This window comes from Scardinius erythrophthalmus, assembly GCF_964197995.2.
Source record: "Scardinius erythrophthalmus genome assembly, chromosome: 4".
Classification (NCBI taxonomy): Eukaryota; Metazoa; Chordata; class Actinopteri; order Cypriniformes; family Leuciscidae; genus Scardinius; species Scardinius erythrophthalmus.
This window is the reverse complement of record NC_138224.1, coordinates 10,706,326-10,732,930: the sequence shown is the minus strand read 5'-3', so window position 1 is coordinate 10,732,930 and position 26,605 is coordinate 10,706,326. Positions and strand designations below refer to the sequence as shown.

General features: G+C 39.4%; 2 protein-coding genes across 3 annotated transcripts; both read right to left on the bottom strand.

Moving 5' to 3' along the window:
* Positions 1-2,212: 2,212 nt before the first annotated feature.
* LOC308689159 (uncharacterized protein) lies at positions 2,213-10,020 on the bottom strand. 2 transcript variants are annotated; one of them, XM_081362734.1, is made up of 6 exons: positions 8,531-10,020; positions 7,776-7,839; positions 7,433-7,535; positions 6,922-7,112; positions 6,007-6,129; positions 2,213-3,935 (listed from the first exon to the last, which is right to left on the bottom strand). In XM_081362734.1, exons 2-6 carry the CDS (start codon positions 7,820-7,822, stop codon positions 3,338-3,340), a joined length of 1,062 nt encoding a protein of 353 aa, XP_081218860.1. In that variant the 5' UTR covers positions 7,823-7,839; positions 8,531-10,020; the 3' UTR covers positions 2,213-3,337. The 2 variants fall into 2 exon arrangements, with proteins under 2 accessions (XP_081218860.1, XP_081218861.1); XM_081362735.1 differs by lacking the exon at positions 8,531-10,020 and having other exon boundaries at positions 2,229-3,935; positions 7,776-7,865.
* Positions 10,021-10,632: 612 nt separating this feature from the next.
* Positions 10,633-25,592, bottom strand: cand1 (cullin-associated and neddylation-dissociated 1). The gene is made up of 15 exons (XM_081363023.1): positions 25,206-25,592; positions 22,981-23,124; positions 22,292-22,446; positions 21,995-22,118; positions 20,433-20,689; positions 19,129-19,234; positions 18,660-18,805; positions 17,138-17,430; positions 15,476-15,617; positions 13,738-15,231; positions 13,505-13,600; positions 13,249-13,418; positions 13,004-13,168; positions 12,453-12,560; positions 10,633-12,148 (listed from the first exon to the last, which is right to left on the bottom strand). The coding sequence occupies exons 1-15, from the start codon at positions 25,271-25,273 to the stop codon at positions 11,924-11,926; spliced, it is 3,693 nt and encodes a 1,230-aa protein (XP_081219149.1). The 5' UTR covers positions 25,274-25,592; the 3' UTR covers positions 10,633-11,923.
* Positions 25,593-26,605: the final 1,013 nt, after the last annotated feature.

Genomic DNA, 26,605 nt, shown 5'->3' with positions numbered 1-26,605 from the left:
AAATAATAAACATTTCACAAAGTAATGTAGAGTTTGTGGCTACGTTTTTTGGTCCGTTTTTTATAAGATAAGCTACGAAATGCACATCAGACAATTTGTTTTGGTTTAACTTCCTCTTAAGTGTTTTTCTGACAGAAAGAAATAGGTTATCTGTTACAAAATATTTTCTTTTCTTCCCACAGAACACTTTAAAATTTTCTTTGTGCTTCCTTAGGGCATTATCTCTACATAAACTTTTAACTTGACCTGAGGACTGTTCTTTGCCCCTTCTGTTTGTTTCAAGTGAACTTTCAGGTAGCTTATCAAATTATTGAGGCAAGCTGTCGTTTGCGTCAGAAGTAACAAGCATGGATAATCGTCTCTTGGATTGTGTCCTAAATAAGGGCTTATTCAGGGTTGTGTAATGCTTATAAGGGTGCAGTTTTTCTGAAAGCTGAACATCTCTTAAAATTATCAGAAGATATTGGTAAATTAATTTGCTTATGAAAGAATTGAAAAAAAAAGTAAGAACAGGTTTATTCAATGTCTTTCATCAGAATTTACTTTTCTCTAAAGTAACTGTTAATAGTTAATGACCTATTCAAAATTGTAGAGCTTAAACCTACTAAATGTATTTAAGTTACTCTTTAATGTACTTTACAATAAGGTTCAATTCATTAACTTTATGCATCAGGTATCATGAACTAAAATGGACAATACTTCTGAATACTACTAATTTCTAGACATACCAATACAAGTTGTATAAATTAACATTAATATATTATAAATTAACAATGAACAATATATATATATATATATATATATATATATAAATTAACCTAGATTAAGAAATGCTGTAAAAATGCTCATTCAAATGTTCATGATACTTAATGCATTAATTACCTTACTGTATACTGTATAATCTTGAGTTGTTTCTCTGAAGGTCCAGTAACATGGTCCTTAACATATGAAATCGGAGACTAGTTAACATGTGTAAAAAGTAAGACACAAACGCCTCAACTGAAAAACATGGATATGTCTCAGGCACAACAGAGAGCCCTCTTTCCATAATGCACAGTTGTGGCAGCACTCCTGATTTTTTAAATCACAATATAACCCTTGTGGTGTGCCATGAAAGGGCTTGTTATGCCCTCTAGTGGAAAATACATTCTAGTACATGTTGGCTAACCGGTTTATTTGGAGACACGTTTTTCCCCTGGTGATACTATGGTAGACTTACTATATTTGCTTATAGATTTCCTGAGAAAGTTTTATTATTATACTAATTTACAATACTCTGACAACTTTTGTAATGCCAATTTGGTAGTTCGGTCAGTGCATTCAACATGGGGCCCATCCTGCTCTTATTCCCTGTAAGAATGAGAGGAATGTCTGTCAGTTGGAGAGAAAAAGGTCAGGCAGTGCTTTGACAAGGCTGTGGGGGGAATGCAACCATGGGTAATGCCTGACCAGATAATCGAAGCGTGAAACCAGGGAGCTGTTACACCCATACACAAGCACAGCAGGGCGCACACACACACACACACACACACACACACACACACACACACACACACACACACACACGCACGCAAACACACGCACACGCACACACACACACCCACATGCACAGCAATGAAGCTAAGCCTAGGCCACTGAAGACCCATGTTGTGACATGTTTGCTTACTGCTGGAAAAAGAGATTGTTACACATGTCCCAGCCTTAAGCACTCAAAGTTGCAAAGCACTTCTGTCATCTTCAATATCAAAGTCCCATTCCTTGTGAAACCTCAGAGCCACTCTAGTGCTATGACTGAAGAATGAAGAATGCGAAAATTCTGCTCTGACTTCATTGGTGAAACAAACAGCAGTGGTGATCACACGCATGCTTTGCAATTTTTGAATTGTGTGTGTGTGTGTGTGTGTGTGTGTGTGTGTGTGTGTGTGTGTGTCTTAGATGTTTGGTACCTTTAAGAAAATGCCAAATGCTAAAGCGATCTAAACTGCTAAACTTTACATTCAGTTACAGCAATTACATTCATTATTCACAACGGTACTTGTAGATAACGCTATCATCAGACCCCTGGTGTCCAGTCCTTCTGGGAATTTGCAATTCGCCGTACATGTTTGAGCCATGCCTGCTGTAAGTGTAGGCAAATCAATGATTAACCACAATACTGCCACTTACACTTTTAATTAAGTGTCCTTCCAATGACTTTTAACAGCAATGATTAGTTGGAAATATAATTAATCAGCTTTATTATTGACACTTTTATTGACATGTTGTTATTGACAAGAGTTTTGGCTGTGTTGGCAGTGTAAATCTGCAAATATCCACATACAAAAAGTTATTTCAATGCTGTGTGATGTGATTTATATTGAATTTATATATCTATTACTTCAACATTATCATTATTGTCATTGGCATGAACAACAAGGACAATGACAACAATATAAAAACACACACTTTAACTTGAATGTTTTTATTTCTGCAAGATAGCACAGTGCTGGGTCAAAAACCGATGGGACCATTGTTTTGAATTTAGCAATAAATGTGAACAAGTGAAGTTCCCATGTCCCTTTAATCATTATGAAATGCACAATAAGAATTTATCCTCATAATTTAGAAGTTGTCACTGAAAGATAATCATTAGCAATAACTTGCTCTTCAACAGTACCAGGATAAAAGTACAATTTTAGAATCATGATAGCATTCTGGTTAGAACTCACTTTTAAATGACATGGCAGCTTTATATGGTATATAATCAGAGGGTTGGGCTGAGGGCAATTGTAACACACTTCATTCAATTCATATGTAGGTTAAAGCAATGACAATTTCAATATATCCTCAGTAAAGTTCTCTTTATGCCTTAGAAAAAGTGCAATCGATTCCCTGCAAAATTTTCAAGAAAAACTGATTTCTTTCTATCTTTTTTATAGTCACTATACAATATTTCCTCATGGCAATGAGGCTGGGGGCAATTGTAACTTTGTTGTAAATTGTAAAAGTTATGAAAGAATTGAAAGATCAATTTAAAATGTGCAATGAATCTGTTTTAATGATCCTTAGGGCTTCCATGGAAAAAAAAAGAAAGAAAGATGATTGGTGACACAGCAATAACTTGAGCTTTGCACAGGAGAGGGTTATGACCATGAGTCCAATAATCACTTAAAATCAGAAAAAGTGCCAAGAGATTGGACAGATGTCTCTGTTTTGGCTTTATTGTCTCTTAACGTGAACAAAATTAATTTGTGATCTTGGTGAACTTTCTGTGATCCTCTGTGCGCAGAGCAATATTAGCTTTTGATTTCCCTTGTTTAGCTTGTTCGTTCACTCTATAGCCATCTTGGTTAGCCTTTCAAGCCGCATGCCTCATCTCTGTGCGACAAAGACGTTTTGGAGAAGGTGTCGGGCAGGTCATGGTGATTTTGGGAAGCTTCTGTCCTTGGGAGTTGCAGACCTCTACGGTGCGTTCCATCAGGGAACTGTATTGGCCCCTATGTGCAGGCAACAGATCTACCTGGTCCTGGTGACAAGAAATGTGGACCTGTGGCAGAGCTGCACGATAAGGCAGTGGAGAGTGTAGGATTTGGCGGCACAGATGCTCCTGGAACTCAGAAAATGGCTCCAGCAGGTGGGCTGCCAGTGGGCAGTCAAACACTCCTCTGTTTGGCACTTTTTTCAGCACAGACCTCAGGGGCTGGCACGCTCTGTCAGTCTGCCTCATCTGTTGCATGGTGTTAGGACTGATAGGGTACACTGCCTGCACTACAGGACTTTGGAAAGTAAGTCGAGATCTCGGGGACACTCCAGAGGCTTTGGCAGGAAGCAAGCAGGGCCCATTTCCTTGAACAGTGTGCACATTGACAGACAGAGATGTCTGCCCGACAGGTACAATTTTTGGATGCATCAATGCATGAGCAGGTTTAGCTGAAAGGAATTCCATTTTGTCCGGCCTTTTTCATAAGAGAATGAGAATAATTAGAAGATGAAATACTATATATATGTACTAGTTATATGCATAAAACTAATAAGCATGCACACTTTGATGAACCAGATGCTTGCTTAGGCTAGGGTTAGTAGTTTGTTAACTTTGTTGCATAACTTAAAGTATGTTGCATGTGTTCATTATGTTGTGCTACAAACCAGAATGATACCTTAAATTGGAGGAGGGACCAAATTATATCTAGTGACCAGAATATCTTACAGACTTGGCCCAGTAAGCAACCACCTAACAATGACTCAGACCCCTCTAGTAACCACTTAAAAACACTCTAACAACTACCCAGAACACTTTAGCAACCTTGTAGCAATGCACTAAAAACCCTTAGAAATGTACTGTTTAAACAGAGAAAGGTTTAGCAGCAGAGTTTGTCTTTCAGTATAAGAATGAAAGAAACATGGGTCAGGTGCAAGCAACAGAAATGAGATCAAGCATATAGCTGCAAGAGAATTCAATTAAAATTGTCCAAAATTGTTTACCACATAGTTATTTAGTTAAAGCGTTCTTGTTTTCTGAAACGATGTCACTATATATTCCAAAGCCTATCTGCCAAGTTGACTATGGGTACACTGCAAAAAGTTCCACTACAGGAAAGGTTATCAGGTTTTCAATCACATTAAGATTCAATTACCATTTCTGTTACTAATCGCATTCATCAGTGATGGTCCTGGGAAGAGGAGACATATCTGGAACTCATTGCAAGCGGAGACAAATCTAAAACTCCTTGCTCTTAATTCACATAAGTGCCGTGTCTATCAGAGAGAGGCATTTAAACATACTCTCTGCACTACAACCAGACCTGACTGTGTAGCTGTTTGCACTGTGTAAATCCACTTTATTGGGACACTTTAATTTCAGTTTAGTAGCCCAGCTGTGGGGGCTGATAGTAATTGAATAGAAACCTACATGCCCTCTCTCTCCCTCTCAGTGCTGATCTCCGCTCTCTCTCCCTCGCACCTCACAGCCTCAAATAAATGAGGGAAAAATACCTTCCCACGTGATGCCGAGACTAACCAGGCTTTAAATCATTAATAAGCTGAAAATGACTCTGCATATATCTGCCGGGCGAGATATTGACTGTGCCTTTTCATTTTTGTTCTGTGAATTTAACAGCGCTCCAAATGCAGAACGAAGTCAAGCCATGCCTCTTGCCTACACTGACAAGTATGAAATAATTGTACTTTCCTCTAGCCTAAAAGCGAAGGGTACTGAATTCTGCTGGAAAGTCCTGTTCTTATTGTCAGGTTTTAGATGGCTAGTCAATATGTGGTTGACTAGACAAAGGGGAACTGGAGCGCTGCTGGTATCCCTTGTATCCTCTGGTGCTCATGGAAGGGTTAAATGTTCATAAAAAAGAATTGGAAAAAAAATCCAGGTCCAGGCACTCAGTAGGATGCAAAAGTTAAAAAGCCTTTATTATTTTAGAGGGCTAAAGCATTAAAACACCACTGGCCTTCATCAGGGTGTTGGTAACAAACAGACAGAATCAAGCCATACTTATAGTTGCATTGATTTCAGGTGTGCCACTCTGGCACTTGCAACACAATTTCTTGGCCACTAGAGAAAACTTGGCCAAGAAATTGTGTTGCAAGTGCCAGAATGGCACACCTGAAATCAATGCAACTATAAGTATGGCTTGATTCATTGGTGTTTTAATGCTTTAGCCCGTTTACACGTGGCCGGCTATTTTCATAAACGGACATTTGTGACCCTGGCCATTTGTGAAAAATTCTCTTTTTGCGTGTAAATGAAGGGCACAAATGAAGGGAATTGTCTCCGTTTTTCAAAATAACCATGTACGTGTAAACAGGGCCTAAAACAATAAAGGATTTTTAACTTTTGCATCCTACTGAGTTCCTGGACCTGGATTTTTTTTTCCAATTCTTTTTAATGAACAATAGGTGGTTGATTTGAGCTGACGGTTTTAAGTTAACAGTGGCATGACCTTTTTTATGAAGCAAGATACAATGTACATTAAATGTACTTGCAAAGGGTGGTTGTTAATGGAAAAAGGGAGGCAATACCTGCATCCAGACCTACAAGGAGGTCTCGGGGGGTCTGTTTCCTTCCAATTATTTCTGGATTTGGTGATTGGTGGGAGTTTGGAGACAGTTTTGCATCCAGTGCCTTTCACAATCAAACTGCACCTGGTAAATCATACGTTTCAGCAATGAACATATTATGCCACTGAATAACAATTGGCCATTGGTAAACAATTAGTGGTGTACGAAGTCTGTATTAAAGGAATAGTTCAGATTTGAGGGTGATTAAATGACAACATTTTCATTGTTGTGTGAATTATTCCTTTAAAACATGTTGCTTACAAAATGAACCACTTATATCGCTTATGGCTCTTGCAACTTTTCCTAAGCACTTCCCCTCGGGTGAATCCCTGCCACCATTTTGAAATGCATTCAACTTCGTCAAGTGGATGAAGGAAGTTTATTTGGACAGACTCTTGACCCCTTGATTTTGACAGAGGGAGTCTACTCATATGTGCACTTCAGGCAGATCCATAGAACACAAAGCGACACGATTGTAACGTCATAACAGCAACTAGCAGAGGTTGCACTTAATTTACCCACAAGTAATCAAGGGCTTAGGGGTGTCCAAACTCGGTCCTGGAGGGCCACTGTTCTGCAGAGTTTAGCTCCTACTTGCCTCAACACACCTGCCTGGAAGTGTCTAGTATACCAGTAAGCTGGTTCAGGTGTGTTAAACTGGAGTTGGAGTTAAACTCTGCAGGACACTGGCCCTCCAGGAGCAGAATTGGACACCCCCAGGTCAGGGTGTTCTATTTAAACCTATTTGCAAGGGTTCTGCCAGTAGTGGGCACTCTTGCAATGTAAGCAAAGACATACATCCAAGTGAATGAGACTGAGGGACAGACATAAAAAAGTTGACCAAAACACAGCCCTGGAATTATCTGTATTCAGTACCTGGTGCTTATGAGAGGGGGTAAACTGATGCGACTCTCAGAATGTCTGTATGACCTCTTGTCTCTGGGTTGGAGGGTTAATGTAGTCATCGCCGCTGGCAAGCTCTTGTGACTCCGAACATCATCGTCATCATCTTCATCCCTGAGTGGCCCCCTTACACCAGGGAGACGGGAGAGGTTGGCAGTTACATCCTGTGTAAAACAAGCAGGGTTGGTGCATACATACATGGGAGGTTCTTGCTGCCATATAATGTGTGATAATGTACAATTAGCCAGGCTTTATTGGTTGATTAGGATCATGCTGTTTCCAGGGCTGTATTTTGCAACTGTATATTACCCCATATGTTACGCTCCTACTTTCAAAATAAATTGATGTAAGTTGAAATTGCTTTATTATAGGAGAAAACAGTGAGGAGTGATACAAGGTACTAATGTAGGAGATTGTCTACCAGATACAATTGACAAATATACAGGTTAATGGTCAGTGGTCTTAATAATTCTGCAGTGTTTACCCCATGTTGCAGGAATGAGACCGGTTCTGAGAAATGTGATGGTACAGGTGAAACATCACGAAAAGGGGACTGGCTTCTGTGTTTCCTAATTTTGTTGGAGGGCCTGTTGACACAGCAAGTGATTTGGATATATCAATGCATAATAAGAGATACAAATAAGACTGATAGATTTACAATAAAGGTAATAGTAAGTTACATTACAAGAGTTACTCTTGAAGATTAACCTCAAACATGCATGATGTTTAAAGCTGTAAATGGTTTTTGTCTGTTTGTTTGTTCTTGCCATTTATAGTCATAAATGTGTATTGAAGTGTGTATGTGTATATATATATATATATATTACCAGTCTCCATTCCCATCCATGGGAAGGCCTTTGCCAGAAAAGCCCATCCTGATTCTTATTTACCCTTAAAAGAACAAGTTGTTAGAACACAAGCACAAAGATATTCACATAGCAAATTAACTTTAATTTATATCACCAAACCTCTCCCTTCTATAAATAATTGTTTAATTAGAGATATTCTTGAGCAATGATTCGGCTTTTATCTTTACCAACAGGATTTCAAGAATTCCATTAGTCTTCAAGAAGTCCATTAACATATAAATAGGTATTTCATTGCATAAATTCAATGCATGTGCACTGAAAATATATTTTAGCCACAGTTGAGATAATTCATCTACTGATTCATCAGGATTGTTTTAAATCAATCTCATGCTTTAAGACATTAATCAAACACAAAATCTACCATGAAATATAAAGCATGTTGCCGGCCCATTTCCCTCCGTATTAACCTCGTATTTCCTTTTTCTCCATTTGAAATTTTTCAGTGCCAGATTAAAGATTAAGCATGGAAAATAAAGAAATTAGTGTATTCTGACATTGCAGGCAACAACAAATAAAACAATATAATAATGTAATGAAATGTGCACTGTTTAGCACAGCTTTGAAACATTGGCATATTCACCTTTCAGTTCTGATAACAACACATTTCATTGAATATAACTTCTTGAAGTGCAACAATAGAACTTTAGACTGACAAATATCCTGTTTTGGCATCAGTAATGTTTGGGAAAACATCAGATAATGATACAACTTACCATGGGAATGCAGAATATCAATAACACCGTTCAGTGGAAAGGCTGGCCACCGCCTCACACTGAGGACAATCCAAAGCACTGCAAGTTAGGACATTACCATGACCACCTTAACAGACCAGTCAAAATCCAGGACAACTAAATTCTCCGCTGTTGATTGGGTGGCTGTGTCCCAGAACCCCACACAGAGTTGAGAACAACCTCTTTCTCTGAAATGATTTGTAAAGGGTCATTTATATCAGAACAGAAGCAAACAAAGAATGATGACTCAAAATAATAAAAATAATTTTATGTTATTTGCACAACATTATATAGGGTAATACAGTAAAAGAGCCACCCTAACTTATCTTTTGAAGTTGGTTACCCAGCCACAAAATGAGCTCACATCATTTCATCCAATCTAAACCAACAATATAGTTCATGATCGTGTTCCAGTTCAGAAAAACTAAATACAGACATTTGTCAGTGCATAGACTTTACTGTGGCACGTAGCTAGTGTAAGCGTCATTAGTGAGATGATATGAGTTATATTCCCCTGTAGGGGGTGAGGTCTCCTTGCATTGTTTAAATCCGGCTTAGAGGTGAAACATTAAGCTTCAGGCTTTAAAGCAGCTACAAGCAGCTGCTCAGCGGGCCATGGAGGATCTGTCAGCAGTAGGGAATCATTAATCTGCAGTGTGCTTTTTACAGCCTCCTGCTGCGTTCTCCCATAGGGCAGTGCAGACAAACACTTCGTCATCATTATAAAACACATTTCATCTGTAATGATGATTAGCCCATTTTTTGGCTTGCTCACAATAATATGATCACATATATACACAGTTTGGAAGGGAGGTCTGTGCCGTAAGCTTCCTGTTGTCTTTTGTAAGTGAGAAAGCTTTTGACAAAACATTGTTTGAAATGTTGATAACTTTCTGTGACATCTATCTATCTATCTGTTTTGACAGCTGTAAAATGTCTAAAATTAGTGTGAACACCTTGTGCCGGCCTACATCTGTCCTGATGAGCGAACGATCACGTCTGTGCATTAGCCCTCACACCTCTGATGCAAATCAGGCCACTGTAAATTGGGCTTTAATAGCATTTGCGTGACTCATTAGCGTGCAAATTGGAAGTGGGTTCATTTAAGCGATGACAAACTGCTAATGTACTTTCATGCTTCCAGCAGTCTAGAAGCAGATCAAAACCCTATTTAGAACTCTTCTGCCCTCATATTAGCCTGTTTGTGTCATGTTGACAAGTGGCATGTTGACATGATGATATTTTCAAGTTTTTGTTAGCTTATAAAAATGAATTGCCACGGCTTGTTCGCCATGTGTGAGTAGTGTTGCTTTGTTTTTCTAATGATCAACACGGACTGACTGAGGACAGACGTCAGAGCTGACCAGGTCTTCACATTATCGTTAACCATAAAATAATTGCGTTACAGCATGCTTCCAAGTTATATTTTAAATGATGATTGCAAAGTTAACCTAATAGGAACTGATAACCACAATACTGCCAGGAACACAAATGAAACTAAATAGAGTTTGATTTCACGTTAACTTTACAATTACTCGCTCAAGAAAACAAAGTGTAAATTCTAAGCCGTTTGATACAAGATGATGAAATCTTGGTAATTTTGAAGATGTGCTCAAAGTGACAAAGTGTCGCAGTGTTGCACAAGCAGACTTTTAACTTGCAGCGCAATATCTGCTCCATACTGCCGATTATTCTGGCCAATGCATTAAAATAGTGCAGCAGTCTCCATGAACAGCTGTATATAAAAACGAAAAATAATGGAAAACATGTATGGACTTTATATTTGTCCTTAAGTATTGATTAATTCAGACTTGAATTAAATAGACTACAGCTACTATGAGCCTAAAAACAAAAATGTGATGCTACTAACCTTTTAATCAAATCCAGAGCAGTTCTTCCTCAAAAGTGCTAATAAAAAAAAAAAATCTGTGTGCCTTCATTTCCAGAAGTCGAATTAACTCAGCCAAGTAGATTGGAACTGGCAATTTCAGCCAGCTCTTGTCATTTTTGTGAGCAATATGCATCAGCCATTATGATGGTTCTAACTGTAGTAGAAGGACCATAAAATGACATTTGGATGCAGGCAGCAATGAGCCTTTTATTGATTTCTTACGGAGGAACATTGCCGTACTGTCACACTTCAATGAATGTAAACGCTGTGCATACATGACTACACAAATAAACCTAGATTGTGCATTATACACACTGTGATTTCCAGGGTATCGGATTCAAACTTCAGTCACCCTTTGATCAGCTATACGGTGAGATGTATGATGGTGTTAATTTGCCCAGCTTACAAATATCCTCAAAGAAAGACCTGCACATTAAACAGTACTCAGAGTATTGCGGTAAGTTAAACTAGCTCTATTTAAAAAAAAAAATAATTATATTCCCAACCAATTTTACAGGTGAGGAGTTCAAACAAGGCAGCATCTTAATAGTGGATCTAAACAGCGAGAGCAACACCCTTATGGTTTCAGAATACAGTTGAGCACTTGATAAAATATTCTCCACTCATTTTATTCACAATATGTGCGTTCCATACAGGGCAATATTTTCTCATAACAATGTTCAATGTCATATTTTACCTCTATATGCTGGAGCCAAACAAAACTATCATCAAATAGAAAAAGAAAAATATGCAAATCGTGCGTAGCTGAATTCTCATTCTCTGGATGTGTGACATGCTTATGACTCGCAATTCTGCGGACAGTGGGAATGTAATGAAATGCAATGAAAGAAGAATAAGCAGCCACTCATCCAATGAAACACCCTAATTATGCCACACCTCTTCGGGATAATATTTCTAAGACTTATCTCGCTCTGTACTTAAGCTGTCAACAGTAAAAAGAGGAGAAATGACATTCAAATCGTACAAAAACCTAATAAAACTTGTCTTATAAGAAACATGACAGAAAAAAAAAAAACATGGTTCTGAAACGATTCAAATTCACTGAGTGCTATCGTTTACCTCTGTAGATCCCGATTGAGTCGTCGGCAGCCTAGAATGTAACGAACGAATCTCCCATGGTAACACAAATACTGTGGTCAAATCATTTTCAGGTGACCGAGTCTCAGAAATTATGAAAACGACCAGAAAAAATTAATAAAAAAATGGTGGGGGAGGAATGAAGAACAATGAACAATTGAGGCAATTTCCTGTTGTTTATAGAAAAAAAAGAATGTGGAAATAAGCTTTGAAGCTTAGTATGATGAATGTCTGTTCTTTCATTAGTTTTTTTTTTTTTTTTTCTTAATTTTAGATTTTTGTTTTCCTCCTATTTTTGATTCAGTGCAATGCATGGAACAATACAAGGGTCCCCCAGGGTTGGTTTTCTTTGTGGATTTTTGGAGTGGGCACATTGTTGTGGTCATTTAACTGGTGTCCATGGATTCCATATTAGCGCTGGTGGAGTCCCTCTGGATGCTGTCAAAGATGGCGGCCAGCTCAGGGTTGGAGCTGATTTGAGATTGGAACTCGCTCATTAGTGGGCTCTTCTCTGCCTCTGGGATGGTTAGCAAGGCCACTACGGCCCGCATGGCAGATCGTTTGAGCTCATCCTGCTTCTCAAACTCCTGCTTTACAGAGTTGGCTTTTACCTGGGAAAGAAAAGGTGTTATGAGCCAACTTCATAATTAGAAATCAAAGGGCTCTCACACTTTTTGAGCAATTAATTGCCATGACTGTTTCATGACCTTTCTAGTTGTTTGTGATTACTGAGAAACACGGAGAAAGAGGGGAATTGATGAGGATCTGTAAATATTGCAAACCGTATTCAAACCTTCGCTCCCCTAAGAAAACCCACAGATGCCTCAGATTTCCTCTATTTTCAATATACACAGAAAATGCTTGATGTTTGATTTTATTGTTTTTAGTTTTTTGTTTGATGAATATCTTGCAAACCTTTGTGGTGCATGTTGCCCTGAGGGGCTCCACAAGTCTGTCCAACCTCTGTAACACTGCACTGGGACACAAACTAGATAATCTGGCCAGCATGAGGAACGTCAGCATCTGTAAGGACATTCATAGAGCAAAAAGAACATTAGGAATTATAAACTTTTATTGTGATTCATGAGCCTATGCATATATTTTGGTCCCACTGCATCTTTTAAGTCCCTAGTAACTATCAAAAACACATGGTTTGATAGATAAATGCATAACTTGATAACTTTAAAGTTTAAAATGGGTAGGTAAACAATTTAAACCTAAAATACAACATTTTCTAGTACAAAGCACTTCTACTTCATTATCGTGAAAGTACACCTGGTAATAAGTACATTTAAAATAAGGTTGGATCACGTTTGTTGTCAATGCATTATGCATTTATGCCTTTGATGACCACACACTGAATCTTTGTTAATCAATTCACTCTTTCATCTTCTGTGGTCGCTAAATGCTCTGCATGGCAAAAGGCCTGTCTCATGAAAGATTCATGGATTACTCTGACGGCTTACCTTGATATCGTAATGGTCCTTAAGTCCATCTTCAACATGGTTTAAGAATTCAAAGATGTCAAGTCTATCAAGGCAGCTGTCTAAAAGAGTGTACATGCATTCAAATGCAGCCTTCCGGATATCCAGACCATCGTCCACTGTGTGTTTGAACGGACCCATCTCAACCTAGAAAGAGGCAATTATACTGAGTTTTGAGGTTTGAAAAAGACAGTAAAGCAATAGGCTTGGGACAAAGGGCAGATTACCTCTCTGATTAATTCTTTGCGCACTTTGGTCTCATTGTACAAATGAGGGAGAACTGTATCCAACAGGTCTCGAATAAGTGAAGGTTTGTTATGAGCTGCAGAGTTGAAGGTAACTAGAGCCACTCTTCGTACATTGAGGTCTGGATCTTCCAATGTTTTCAAGAAATCACCTAGAAGTATTTCAATAATATTACAATAAAAAAACAGTTCTAAAAAGTGTTCTACAAAATTCAAAATAGTGCAAATTAGTACTTGCCTATGCAGTTTTTAAGAAGGGGGTCAATTGTCTGTGGGTGATCAGAAATCGTGAATTTAACAGCTGTAACTACTGAGCTCCTGGCATAAGATGATCCTGGGGAGAGAAAGAGAGAACACCTCAATCAAAACTTAGATTTTTATATATATAAAGTTTATGATATAAAGAACTTTATTTAACTGAAATTTATCAGTGTTTTGATACAGATTTAACAGGCAGAGTTTGACGATCACCTGATAAGAGATAGCCTTTTAGCCTGGGCAGAAGAGTCTCTGGGTCGATAAGTGTTAACTTTCCCAGACATTCAGCTACCACGTTCCTTGTGCCTTCTTCTGTACACTCGCAGTGTTTGAGCAACAGTGCCCAGACATTTTCTACATAGGGTTTGAGCCCTGCAACCGAGGCAGAGCTGATTATTTCCTTGAGAGAGTGCAACAGCAGGTACTGTCGCTTGGGCTGGCCAGAGATCTCTTGCAGGACAAAGGGCAGGTACTCCGGGAGGTTTCCCACGCTTATGCTGCCTAACGCATATGAAGCTGCCGACTTGACCTCTTCGCTGGCTGAAGAGAAGGCATCCAGGATGACCGTTTTCAGCTCAGGCTGGCCACTCAGATCAACATGATGACCAACCTCTCCCAGGGAAAGCAGAGCCAGCAATCTGATAGAGTCGGTGGAGCGCGAGTTCTTCACATCTTGAATGAACTGTCCCACCACTGCAGGGCCCTCTTTAGGACAAGCACGGGTGAGAGCGGCCACACACTTTGCAATGGAGTAGTAGGATTGCTTATGGGTGAGCGCTGCACTCTGGGCATACACAGGACCTGTTAGCATACGTAGCAGGTCCATGTAGCCCAAGCTAGCAGTTCCCGTGGCTACAAGAGCCTGGAAGAATTCCAGCATGGCACTAAGAGCGCCACCTTGCAGCAACGGTGAACGGACCAAAGCTATGAGTTCAGCCAAAATAGAGCCACTTATTTTAGACAGTGAGTCAGGGTGGACTCGTGCAAGCGTGGTGAGGAAGCTGATAGCCATCTGGGAGACATGCATATCGCTTTCATTGATAAGAGGCGGCAGCTCAGCCAGTACAGCGTCGATCATGGCCGGTGTTACACTATCGCTGTAGTTCTTGACCAGAATGTCCAGTGCAGCCAGTGTGCTTAGTTTTAATGCTCGTTGGTTCTTACGCAGAAAGGAGGCAAGAATGGGAACAGCCTCACCCAAGATGGGCCTCAGGTTGATCTTCAGCGGCGAACCTGCGATGAGGGTGAGAGCTTTGACAGTGGTCAGCCTTGTTATCTCGTTCTTCAGTCGCTCTAGGAAGATGAGGAGAGTGCCTGGTAGGTCCGCACCAAGGCTATCACCGAGGTTGCAGATAATTTGCCCCATACAAGAAATTGCTCGCTCCTTGACTTCCTGGTCGATATCTGCTGCCTTCAGCCTTTTAATGGTGCAAGCAAAAAGGTCAGTGATGTAGGGTGAGGCATCAAAAGCATCTGTTAGATCCAGGGGCCTAATGACTTTGACCAACTGCTGGGTGACCAGCAGTGCTTCAGAGGTGATCTTATAAAAGGGATCACCCACACAAGCAACTACAGGAGGCACTATAGCCTGAACATGGGGGTGGAAGACTTGAGGTTGATGGTTGCACAGGATCACATACAAGCAAGACAGGGCATCTATCTTCAGGTTTGAAGAGCTTGACTTATCGTTGAGGGAAAATATGATTCCTAGATGGAATAAAATTCACAAATGTCACTCCAAATGCTAAAATATTTTCAAATATTGAGAAACTTAACAATGGCTACGAAAGATTTCCAACCAAAAAAAAAGACCAAACATTTCCAGGTTTACACCATGGTGCTTTTATAAATAAAGGTAAAATGCTGGTCAAACTTGGCAAGAATTAAGCAAATGATCATGGAATGAATGACTACTCGTTTTAACATGTAGTAGCTTGCCTGTGGCACATACCTGGGATGAGAACAGGAATGTGCTGTGTCAGGGCGCCTGGCAGCACGTTTACTAATTCTGTCAGCATGTTGAAGCAGCACTGCCGAGTCTTAACACTTTTTTCCTTCATCTGTTTGTGCAATGCTTTCACTATCATGGACACCTGCAAAGGCACACAAAACATCACACTCATGAATGAACTTTAAAGGTGCCGTAGAATGGATTATTTTATTATTTTATGTTTCCTGGGGTGCCCTTATAATGTTAGTATGTTTATTAGATCAAAATTTGTTATAATTTAGAAATAAAAGGCATATTTCCTAGCCTGATTTCCTACCCTGATCTGGACACTCTGTTTGAAGGGGCGTGTCTGCTGTGAGACTTCAGTGTAAACGCCCACTGCTGTGATTGGCTGACATGCTTGCATATGAAATATCTGGCATTACATGTAGAGCTATCTGGAAAACATTTACTATTACAGCGATTATACGTTTTTACTATACAGCTATCGGGATTAACGAATCATGATAAGTTTTTTAAGTATTTAGATCTATTCCAGCATTGAGCAGATGACAGCCTGTCGATCGCGTGAATGAAGATCTTATCACTGCAACGCGATTTACTGATGCATAAACAGTGTTGAACGACTTTGAGAGAAAGATTATCTGTCTGGACTTGAACAATTACACATCAGAAATTCACATAACCCACTGGTTCTCCAGAGGCTCGGATGAAGGAGCTAAAAAAATATTTTTGTGTTCATTTGTAGTTACATCCAAACACTGAACAACTGCCATGCTTCGTTCGCTCGTCTGCAAGCCACGATGTCTCTCGAGGAAAAAACAATATCGCGCTGGATCTAGATAACACAGTGTAAATTATCGTTAATACAATCACTACTTACCACTTGCGGGAATATAACGTTAGTTGAAATTGCCCCCTTCGTCCGTTTGAGACGCCGAGAGATGCCTGGCTGCTTGATATTGTTCCATGTTAGAAAAACAGTCCGCGGTGAAATGGGCAGAGCAACTAACAACTTCGAATTAAACTGTAGCGGTATCCGATTATAGATAGATTATAGATAGATTATAGATAGATCTGCCATTTTCTCTATGATCCTCGCTTGTTTCTTCACCTGCAGAACTTCCGATGATTCGGCAGTGCAGTTTCGCCTGGCACTGAGCATGGGCTGGCTTATGCAAATTTTTAGAGGCGTACATATTAATGATCCCAACTGTTGCGTCACAGTTGGTGTTATGTGGAGATTCGCTTGTTTTTCAGGGGTGTTTTTCAAAAACGAGATTTAAATAAGAAAGAGAAAACTATGGTGTTTGAGACTCACTGTATGTCATGTCCATGTACTGAACTCTTGTTATTTAACTATGCCAAGATAAATTCAATTTCACATTCTAGGGCACCTTTAATAATTAGGAATCCCAAATGTCTGGAGTAGTGTTTTTGTCACCAAATAGTCTTTACAGTATATTACAATGAAGACTTATATTATACAATATATGATAATATATTGCAAAAAACGTTACATCATTTTGACAAGTTGAGCATCAAATAATTTATGTGAAAAATGTACATCAAAAACACAAACAGCCAAGAACAAATCTGTGTATATGTATGAACTAGAAGTCCTAGGTAAAAAAAAAAAAAAAAAAGTAAATTTTCCTCTACCTGGATTTGAAGCATTGTGAGAGGAGTCTCTCCCTGTTCCATGGCATCTGGGTCACAGAGCCAGCTCTGGGCAGGGCGTGTCTGCTTGAGTAGGGACAAGTAGGCATGGAACACATCTGCCTTCACGTTTTCTTCCCGCTCTTTAAAGCGGGCAATGAGCGCCGGTGAAACAGTGCGGTAGAACTCGGGTAACATCTCATGTCGTGTGCTCACCACGGCGTCCAAGCACTTTGCTGCTGCTCTCCTCACTTTCCAACTCATGTCGTCATCATCACTGTACTCATCGTCACTTCCTGTTTGGAGTTAGATTATATCATAATCACAGCCACTAATTTGAATAACTCCATCTGTTGCAACTGCTACAATTCATATTGTTCATATTTTATTCCATATTGGCCAAAACAGTTGGCATATTATGTATGTAGATGTGTCTGGGTACCAAGATACATCTCAAACTAGCAGCTACAAAAAGGATTTCTTTGTAAACACTCAGAGTGTGGAACATATAGGGCTACAGGTTTGTCCCCTGAACCACAAAACACGAAAACCATGGACTTCTGAAGTGTGGACTTCAAAGAGAAAAACAAACATACCCTCAAATCTGCTGCCAAACTGTACGAGCCTCCTAAGGCTGCTTACAAGCTAGTGCACAGTCAGCACAATCAATTATTGAAAAGAAAACAGAAAATAGGTACGAATATGATTCATGGATGAAAATGACACTCCAATAGGGGCAGAAAATAAAAATCCTTGATGCCAAAAAAGATCAAGGTGAACAAAGGCAGTCATGAATGCAGTGAATGTCTAACAAGCTTTAGGACAGGGTCTTGTCATTATAGTCTGCTCCTGTCAAATTCTGGGGTGCAGCAACCCATATTTCTTCAACCATGCTTCCACATGAAAAACTTCATTCCAACACTTTCAACATGCAACGCTTAGCACATCCACACTCAGTTGTGCTTCAGAGCACTAATGGTTAAATAAAGCATTTTCACTCAGAGAATGCACAACCTCTGTCAAAGAAAGTGGCACGACATGCTCAGCACATGCATTACGGAGGGTGAAAAGGTGCCGGCTTGACAATCTCTAAGGTACCAGAGGAATGGTGGCAAATGTTTAAGCCTGTCTAGTCATTACAGGACAATCAGTACCCCCAAACCAATCTCAGAGCCAATTTTATCAGCTGTGAAAGCATAGGCATTATTTTAAGCTGCTAGACCAGACCAGTTACCACCGTCCATTCACTCCAACAAGAAGCTGAATTCTGATGGTCTTGCAAACAGTCTTTGCAGAGGTCCAACTTTTTTTGTCTTCAAACATGGACAGACTGCCTCTCTGACTGCTGTATTACCAATACGGTGCTTTCATTGTTATTACTGTTATGCGACAAGCAGAGGCTAACACACACCAGAACTAACAAACTGAGGTGGTAACTTACAGCTAAACAGACTCTTTTGGTTTGGGAAAGAGAATAAATCCTTCTTCCCTCAGACAGAGAGGAGAAAAGAGCCCCGCCTCGTACCTTGATAATCTTCGTCTACACCATCGGCATCCATTGCATTCTCATCTTCATCCTCGTCGTCATAGTTGTAGTTGGGGTCATAGGTCAGATACTTAAGACAGATGCTAATGACTGTTGGGACATGTGGGTAGACTTCCTTTGGACACCTGGGAATCAAAAGCAATAAGGTTTTTTTATTTTTATTAACCATAACCAAATAAGTCATGCAACAAGGAAACTTCAAGATTACAGCTTTTCAATGGCTATGTTTTTGTTGGTAATATTCTTATTATCTATACTACTACTAAACAGCAGAATAACATAGTCATAAAAATTAAGATATAACCAAATATTTGCTCTTTCCCCCCACTCTCTGGTCCAACTCATCTATTACAATATCATGAGAAAAACTCAAATTGCAATATTTTAATAGAAAATATAATTTTCTATGATCACAAATGTCAGTGGTTAGATGGAGATGTAGACTAACCTCCTTACGAAAGACTCAAAAGCTTGTATGCAGTATTCCCTCAGTTCATCATCATCAACATTGCAGAACTTCACCACCAATGGGATGATCTTCTCCAAATACTCACCTGCAGGATAAAATCAGCATGTTGTCATTACCATCATTACACACACATCAGACAGTTGCAAAGCTTAACATTGAACTGTAATAATTCATTGTGAAATAAAATTGAGTTTGGAGAGCTGCAAGATAAAGGCCTTGCTTTTTTCAGCACAATCAAAGAAACAATCTTAAGATGACAAAAAGACTTAATTAAAACTGTAGCGCCAAGAGATAGCTACAAAACAACTGAGTGCATTCCAGTGAAGTAATCTTGTGCATCTTAATCGCAGCTGTCTTTGTTTCATCAAACGTAGGCGGTAATTGGCTGATGGGGAACGGCGCACCACAGCAGCAAACCTAAATGACTTTTCACTTCATTTCATTTGTGCCAAATGGCCTGCCTTAGCAGCACAGCAATGGAACAACGTTGATGACAAGGTGACGGGTAATAACGACCGTACTGGAGATTGTTCTATCTCCTGTCACACAATTACATTCTGGCAATTTGTTCGGTCATATTCCAAAGAGAGTTGACTTCAAGCTTATACCCCCTATATATAGTCGTGCTGTGGGGGTGGAACCGTGGAAATGTAGAAAATGGTAAAAGTTGTGAATAATTATGGATAACTTCAAAGTGTTTTATTATTGTATCAATTATTTAAAACTGTGGAAAAGAGAGATCAACGAAATATCTTCAAAATACTTCTTGTCAAAGAAAAACTGATGGCGAGAGAGATGGCACACCTCGGCCTGAATAACTTCTACTGCTCATCAACCTGAGCAATCATAAAGTGAAATGTAATCAAGATTCAATGTCAACACTGGTGACCTCAATCTTGAGTGAAAAATTTTCTATCATGAGAAAGGACTCTGGACTTCAAGATCAAGCCATGGTAAAAAGGCAATACCTAGGAGGGGAGGATATCATTACACAAATGTATTTACACTATGCTTTGAGCAAAAAAAAAAACAGCTATTGTAATAATTGGATCATTTTCATTAAAGATCTTTGAGGATAGCTTTTATTTGCTTTAGCTCATTCCAGCAAAGGCTAAATTACAGCATCAGTGGTGAAACTAATAGCTGTATGAGAAGATCACAGATGATGGCTTCAATAAGTGCACACTAAAATTGCTTTCAGCACTTAAAGAGTAACTGAGATGAGGTCTTGAACCCCAAAGACATTAAGTTAACTGAGGTCCGTAACAACGGGGGAGCCTCACCGATTCTGTGGCCAGCTTGTCTGCTGATGGCAGCAATACACTGGATGTAAGTGCGCGTGGTTGACATGGACTCATTGCGTGAGAGCTCGGATAGTAAATGCTCGATGAGGTCCACAAAGACTAAGTTTCCGCAGCTCATGACCAGGTGTCCCAGGGCTATGATGGTCCTCTTCCTTACTGCCAGGCGAGGGCTTGTCAGTTGAGGCAGCAGACAGCTCAGAATGGAAGGGTGGAAATTCACTAAGAGGCCTCCTTGTCTGGATGATTGAACACAAACAATGTTAGACATTCAAAAGAAGAGATAGTTGCAAAGACCACATAATGACCACTAATTTGGTTGGTTTATCTTTTTTATTAGATTATAACATACTAACACTCCTACTATTTCTGCAGTATACTGCATGTATAGCAAATTTCCTTTATTTCCCTCCAAAACCTACAACTATAAACTTAGAATAAACAATGTTATCATCCATTGGTGTGAATACAGTTGTTATAGTTTCATTCTTAGTGTGAATAGGCTTTAAATCCTAATCATGGGAAAATACATGATTCATGTTTAAATGATTCTGTGTAGCTCTACTGAATAGAATAGAATAGAATAGAATGAGGCATTTATATAGCGCTTTCATATGTACTACTGTACACCCAAAGCGCTTTACAATCATATCAGGGGTCTCTCCTCAACCACCACCAGTGTGCAGCATCCACTTGGATGATGCGACGGCAGCCACAGAACAACGGCGCCAGTGCGCTCACCACACACCAGCTATAGGTGGAGAGAGGAGAGAGAGTGATGGAGCCAATTCAATGTAAGGGGATTATTAGGAGGCCATGATTGGTAAGGGCCAATGTGTGGAATGTGGCCAGGACACCGGGGTTACACCCCTACTCTTTACGAGAAATGCCATGGGATTTTTAATGACCACAGAGAGTCAGGACCTCGGTTTTACGTCTCATCCGAAGGACGGTGCTCTTTGACAGTATAGTGTCCCCGTCACTACACTGGGGCATTAGGACCCACACAGACCACAGGGTGAGCACCCCCTGCTGGCCTCACTAACACCTCTTCCAGCAGCAACCTGGTTTTTCTCAGGAGGTCTCCCATCCAGGTACTAACCAGGCTCAGCCCTGCTTAGCTTCAGTGGGCAACCAGTCTTGGGCTACAGGGTGATATGGCTACTGGTAAAGCATGACCTTAGAAATGGTGTGGTTGTGAATTCAATCCCCAAGGCACACAGAAGCTGGCAAAAAATCTCAAAGTCGCTTTGGATAAAAGCGTCTGCCTAATGTATGTGTGCAAGTATAAATGCAAAATGCATTCACCCAAGTCTGCCATTAGTTACCACACAACAGAGCCGAGCATCAGCATCTAAACTAAAAGACTTTTATAGTATACTCAGCTCAGTGAACTGAGGAAAAAGACAACTGAGAACTGTCACAGAGGGCAGATGCGTGTGCACAAACACATCAAGAAATTACCTGGCAGGAGCCCATGTGTACTCAAAAGCAAAATTGGTCTAAACAAGAGCAGCAGTCATCACATGGCTTGTCTGACATACCTGCACAGCATGTCTGCCATGATGTCCAATGCTTCCAGCTGAACTGAGACATCCTCCTGCTTGGCAATGGCACTTGTGAGGCGGCCTGTAATCTTTTTGCAAACGCTAGCAGCAAGAGCAGAGCCTAAAGCAAACAGAAATGGACTTAGCAGGCAAGGTAGCACATGAAAATAACTAAATATAGCCATATGCATGTGAATTAATTCTCTGTGCATAAATCACAATATAGAGAAAAAAACACAGTTAAGGAAAACAATTGCAATAATATTATTATTACGCAGGGAAAACGTGTTTTACCGCTGGACGCTGGCGGGAGCTCTCCAATCACCGTTTTGAGGCCGATGCTAGAAATATCTCGAAGCTGCTCCTTATCTGACAACATGTTTGTACACAATGTATCAACAATGGTTTCGACCTGGTACTCCTTCACTTTGCTGACAAGTGGGCCCAAACTGCAAGAAATAAGGACTTTTAGTGCAACCTGTGAAATGCTTCCTATTTGTCTATTACTATGCAATATAGCCTATAAATTTGGTTTGCTTGCAAAAATGTCTGTACTGCGAAATGGTACATTACAAATTATTTTTGTTTAGCATACAAGTCAGTGTTAATCAATTCGCAAGATGGCTTTAACTGCCATAAGGTTTAAAAAGAGTCGTTGTTTACTTGTATTTCAGCACAAAGACCGAATGAAATGAAAAGAGATTACTGTGACTTATTCATGCAATCCCTTCAAAACTATCAAGAAAAAAAAAATAGAGGTTAATCTCAAAGGCTAACAACCAAGATAAATCAAAGTAAAAAAAAAAAACAGCAATACCTCTCACTAAATCACTGTGGCATGAAACAATTTCACATTAAAACATTTTCACAGAACAAACTGAAGCCAATTCATGAAGGACATACTGAAAACACCCAAGTAAGAGAAGCTTTCAAGTTCATGCAAGCACAGGACTGAAACAAATGAACAATGGCAAAAAGCTTACCATTTTACAGCCAGATTCTGAACTTCTCCATTCTTGTCCTCCAGGAGCTTTAAGATCATTTTGACCACCTTCCGTTCACTATCATCATCCAGCTTTATGGAGTCCTTCTGCAACTCGGACATCAAATCATTGGTGGCCATGAATCTGAGGGAATAAACAAGGACTTGTTATGAATCATTTATCAGTTTACTTTTTTTTGAAGAAGAAGAAAGAGTTTCTCCCACCAAAATGTAAATCCCTACCCTCCAAGCACCTGTGATATAAAGAAAAAAATCATTATCCAACTATTTCCCAATGGATAAAATAAAATCAAGCATCATCAGCATTTTCTTGTTTAAGTTTTCGCAAAAGTAAACAGTTGTAAGGCGTTTTTCCCAATGGTCCAGACACAGTGACACACTTAAAGAGGGTTTCATGCGACTTCAGCACTAACAGAATGGCTGCTACAAAGAGGACTAGAAAAAGGTGAGAACCACCTGAATGGCAGGGGCTGCTGGCATTATGTCAAAGCAAATGGACTGACTGAAGCATTTTCACCTTTTCATCTCACTTGTCATGGTTTGCTAAATTCATAATCCACTTCTGAGCTGAAACTGGAGTGGATTAAAATGAAATCTTGTCTTTGGGTGCCAACATCAAAGCCTCAGCACAAAACCTCACATGTGATGCGAGCGAAAACCCTCTGCATACCCTAATACGTGCCATCTCTCTCTCTCTCTCTCTCTCTCTCACAGTCCTAAAAGCGTCTGCTTTGGCATATATTTGAAGGCATGGAATCTCTTATTCCAGAGAGCCTAAGTAAGAATGAATAATGCATGAGACGCACGCTCCTACAGCAGGGCAAGAGAGGGAACGCCAGCACACACCAACAGAGGAGACCTAGAATGGTGTGTAAGCAAAATGTTCCCAGGGGTAAAATCTTGTAAAATTCAGAAAGAGCTGGAATGAGAACAGCAAGTGGTTTGACGTGAATGACAGGCAGAGTAGACTCTGGAAATATGATCCGATGGCTGCATTAGTATTCATTTGAAAACTCCTGTCAGATATGTATAAAACTCACAAACCATTAACCTCCTGGTGGCTGCTGTTGAATATACTGACATCTTTAAAGGGAATCCCCCAAAAGAAAGAAGAGCATGTCAGAACATATTACAAATTGTAACTGTATAGACCATTTAGATTATGAACTACAATTTCATGATAATCATTATGCTTTTAAACAGTTATCAACATATTTACACAGGCTTCTGGCCTTGACAGCATTTCAAACCAGGCAAGTATTCTCAGAACAAAGTCAATGAGGACCGTTGCATAATTATAGTTATAACATTGAGGGAAATATCTACCATCATTATTATTTAAAAAAAAATATATAATCTTGTTTCCATCATACATATTAAAACATTTCACAGAGCCTGTAACTTACAAAGGACAAGTCAACTTCTGCCTTAAGTGTCAGTCTGCACAAATAACAAATACAATCGATTAACAACTTAATTAAATAAGAAAATTATAAAAGAATGACATGTCAAACCTGTTTGAACTAAAATGTATAAATGACACAATTGTTTCTGAAACACTGAATGCAGAGATCCTAATAAAAGAAAAACCTTGAATTCAATATCAATTGTATACAATACAAACTTCTCTAAAAAGTAGCTTATGTAGTTAAATTCTATGCACATTTCATGGACGTGCACTTATGCTAATATTAGCCAACTTATACGAACACGAGGAAAGTAAATTACACCAAATTACATCAAATGGTACACTGACTCAACAACTCTGCTAATTTTGTCCATTGTTTGTAATACATAATTGTACTCGTTACAAATGATATGACAGGTCGAGTGCAGTGCAGTGCCACCAAAACGAAATGCTAAGGCTAACAGGCTAACACTAGCTTGCTAACATCCACACTAAAAACACACACGTTTGACAGCTTTTATTCCAACATGAGATGGCAAATTAACAAGTTATAGCCGTGAATGCACGGCCCATGCACAATTTTAAACGGCAAAAAATCCAAATGAATCCCCGTACAGTATGAGTTAGCTTGTTAGCTTAGCATGTCAATCTAAACAACAACAGGGGCGCGATACGAGGCCTAAAACTTTCTGCGATCGCTTCATTATTTATCATAACATTTAAACGCCACCACAAGCCCTGATAATAAACGTGCATGCTCTTTAACACTCGATATAGACATGTGCATCACGACTGACCTGAAATCCTTGTCGCTGGATGTCATTTTCTCCAAAAGATTAGAGATGTGGTATGAGGCACTCGCCATGTTTGCAGTCAGGAAAACCACTTGTGTGTGTGTTCAGGGCCAGAATGATTTAGTTCGCCTCTTTTTTGAAGGTTTAAAGGGGTGTAAAGTACAAGACGAATATCCAGAATTTGTTGTGCAGGTAGGTGATCAGCAGCAGCTGTGCGGGGAAGAGCAGACGCTCATGCCTTGAGTTTGGATGGGTTTGAATGGAGGTGCTGCTCGCTTCTGCAGGAGGGAGGAGCTCAGACTAGACAGACACCGCTGTCTATGAGAAGACAGAGGAAGAGTGGGGCCGTGTTGCAAATCCTAGTGAGCTGCCTACTTGGATAGCATGTGTACTCCATCTTTTGGACATCATTTTATTTGTGTGGTGATGACAGGTAAAAGTGTTCTCATAATACTCAAATAATTTAACACGATCCTTTATTGTTTTGTATGAATTTTATGATTCACTCATGTGCTGTTATCTGTTCCCGAACTGTGTAGGTTAGTGGGTAAATGCACATATTAAACAATCTCTGTTAGTTAGGCTAAGTTATTAGTATAACATGTTGGCCAGATGTTTACTTTGATTTTATGGAAATCTGGTATATCTTTTTAGATTTAATATTTCACATTTGTTTTCATGTTTTGTAGATATGTAGGCTATGTATGTATATATGTTATTATAATATATAATAAATTATATGATATACATTTTGGGCAGAATATATATATATATATTATAAATATTTCCTTTACAGTATTTTACAGTAAATATCCTGTTAATAGTTTTACCATTTGTGGTAAGGTAATTTTCTATTAAACACTCTTTTTTCCAATTAAAGTATGATTTAAAAAACAACAACATTTTTTTACATTCAATAGTTCAAAACAACTGAGATCAGATCAATCCTGACTATTTGGATCACTAATGAGAGGTGGATCACATCAAGGTCGCTTGATGACTAAGAACTCCAAAAAGCTGGCAAATTATATATTGTCTGGAACTCAAATAAATGGGTGTCTATTATTTCATTTTAATCACTGAAATGACCTGGTGCATGAAAGTGAGAGAGAGAGAGAGGAAATAAGAACTAGCAATTACCCTTTACAGAGTACTCCCTAAGACTAGTTTGACTTCTGGGCCAAATGTTATGTGGTGAGCCCTATTACATTCATCCTGGCCTTCAGCGTGTCCTCATTCAAAATCTCTGTTCAACGCTTACCCTGTTCCCAGAGAGGAATTCAGCACATTTCCCTCATCTTCTCCTCTGAAATGCTCTTAGTATGACTGTGAAATACAGGGAGGAATAGATTGAATAGATCATCATTTAGTCCTATCCCCATGCTGTGTTTTTCTTTCCACTT

What these genes read in the sequence shown, in the direction of transcription:
- LOC308689159 (XM_081362734.1), bottom strand. Translation starts at nt 7,822, where the DNA reads ATGGGCTTTTCTGGCAAAGGCCTTCCCATGGATGGGAATGGAGACTG. An exon ending in ATGGATGGGAATGGAGACTG is followed by an intron (nt 7,536 to 7,775) that starts GTAATATATATA and finishes CTGTGTCAACAG; the next exon opens with GCCCTCCAACAAAATTAGGA. An exon ending in CCTTGTAGGTCTGGATGCAG is followed by an intron (nt 3,936 to 6,006) that starts GTATTGCCTCCC and finishes CTTATGAAAAAG; the next exon opens with GCCGGACAAAATGGAATTCC.
- cand1 (XM_081363023.1), bottom strand. Translation starts at nt 25,273, where the DNA reads ATGGCGAGTGCCTCATACCACATCTCTAATCTTTTGGAGAAAATGACA. An exon ending in GCTCCCGCCAGCGTCCAGCG is followed by an intron (nt 22,119 to 22,291) that starts GTAAAACACGTT and finishes TGTTTGCTTTAG; the next exon opens with GCTCTGCTCTTGCTGCTAGC. An exon ending in AGGACCATTACGATATCAAG is followed by an intron (nt 12,561 to 13,003) that starts GTAAGCCGTCAG and finishes ATGTCCTTACAG; the next exon opens with ATGCTGACGTTCCTCATGCT.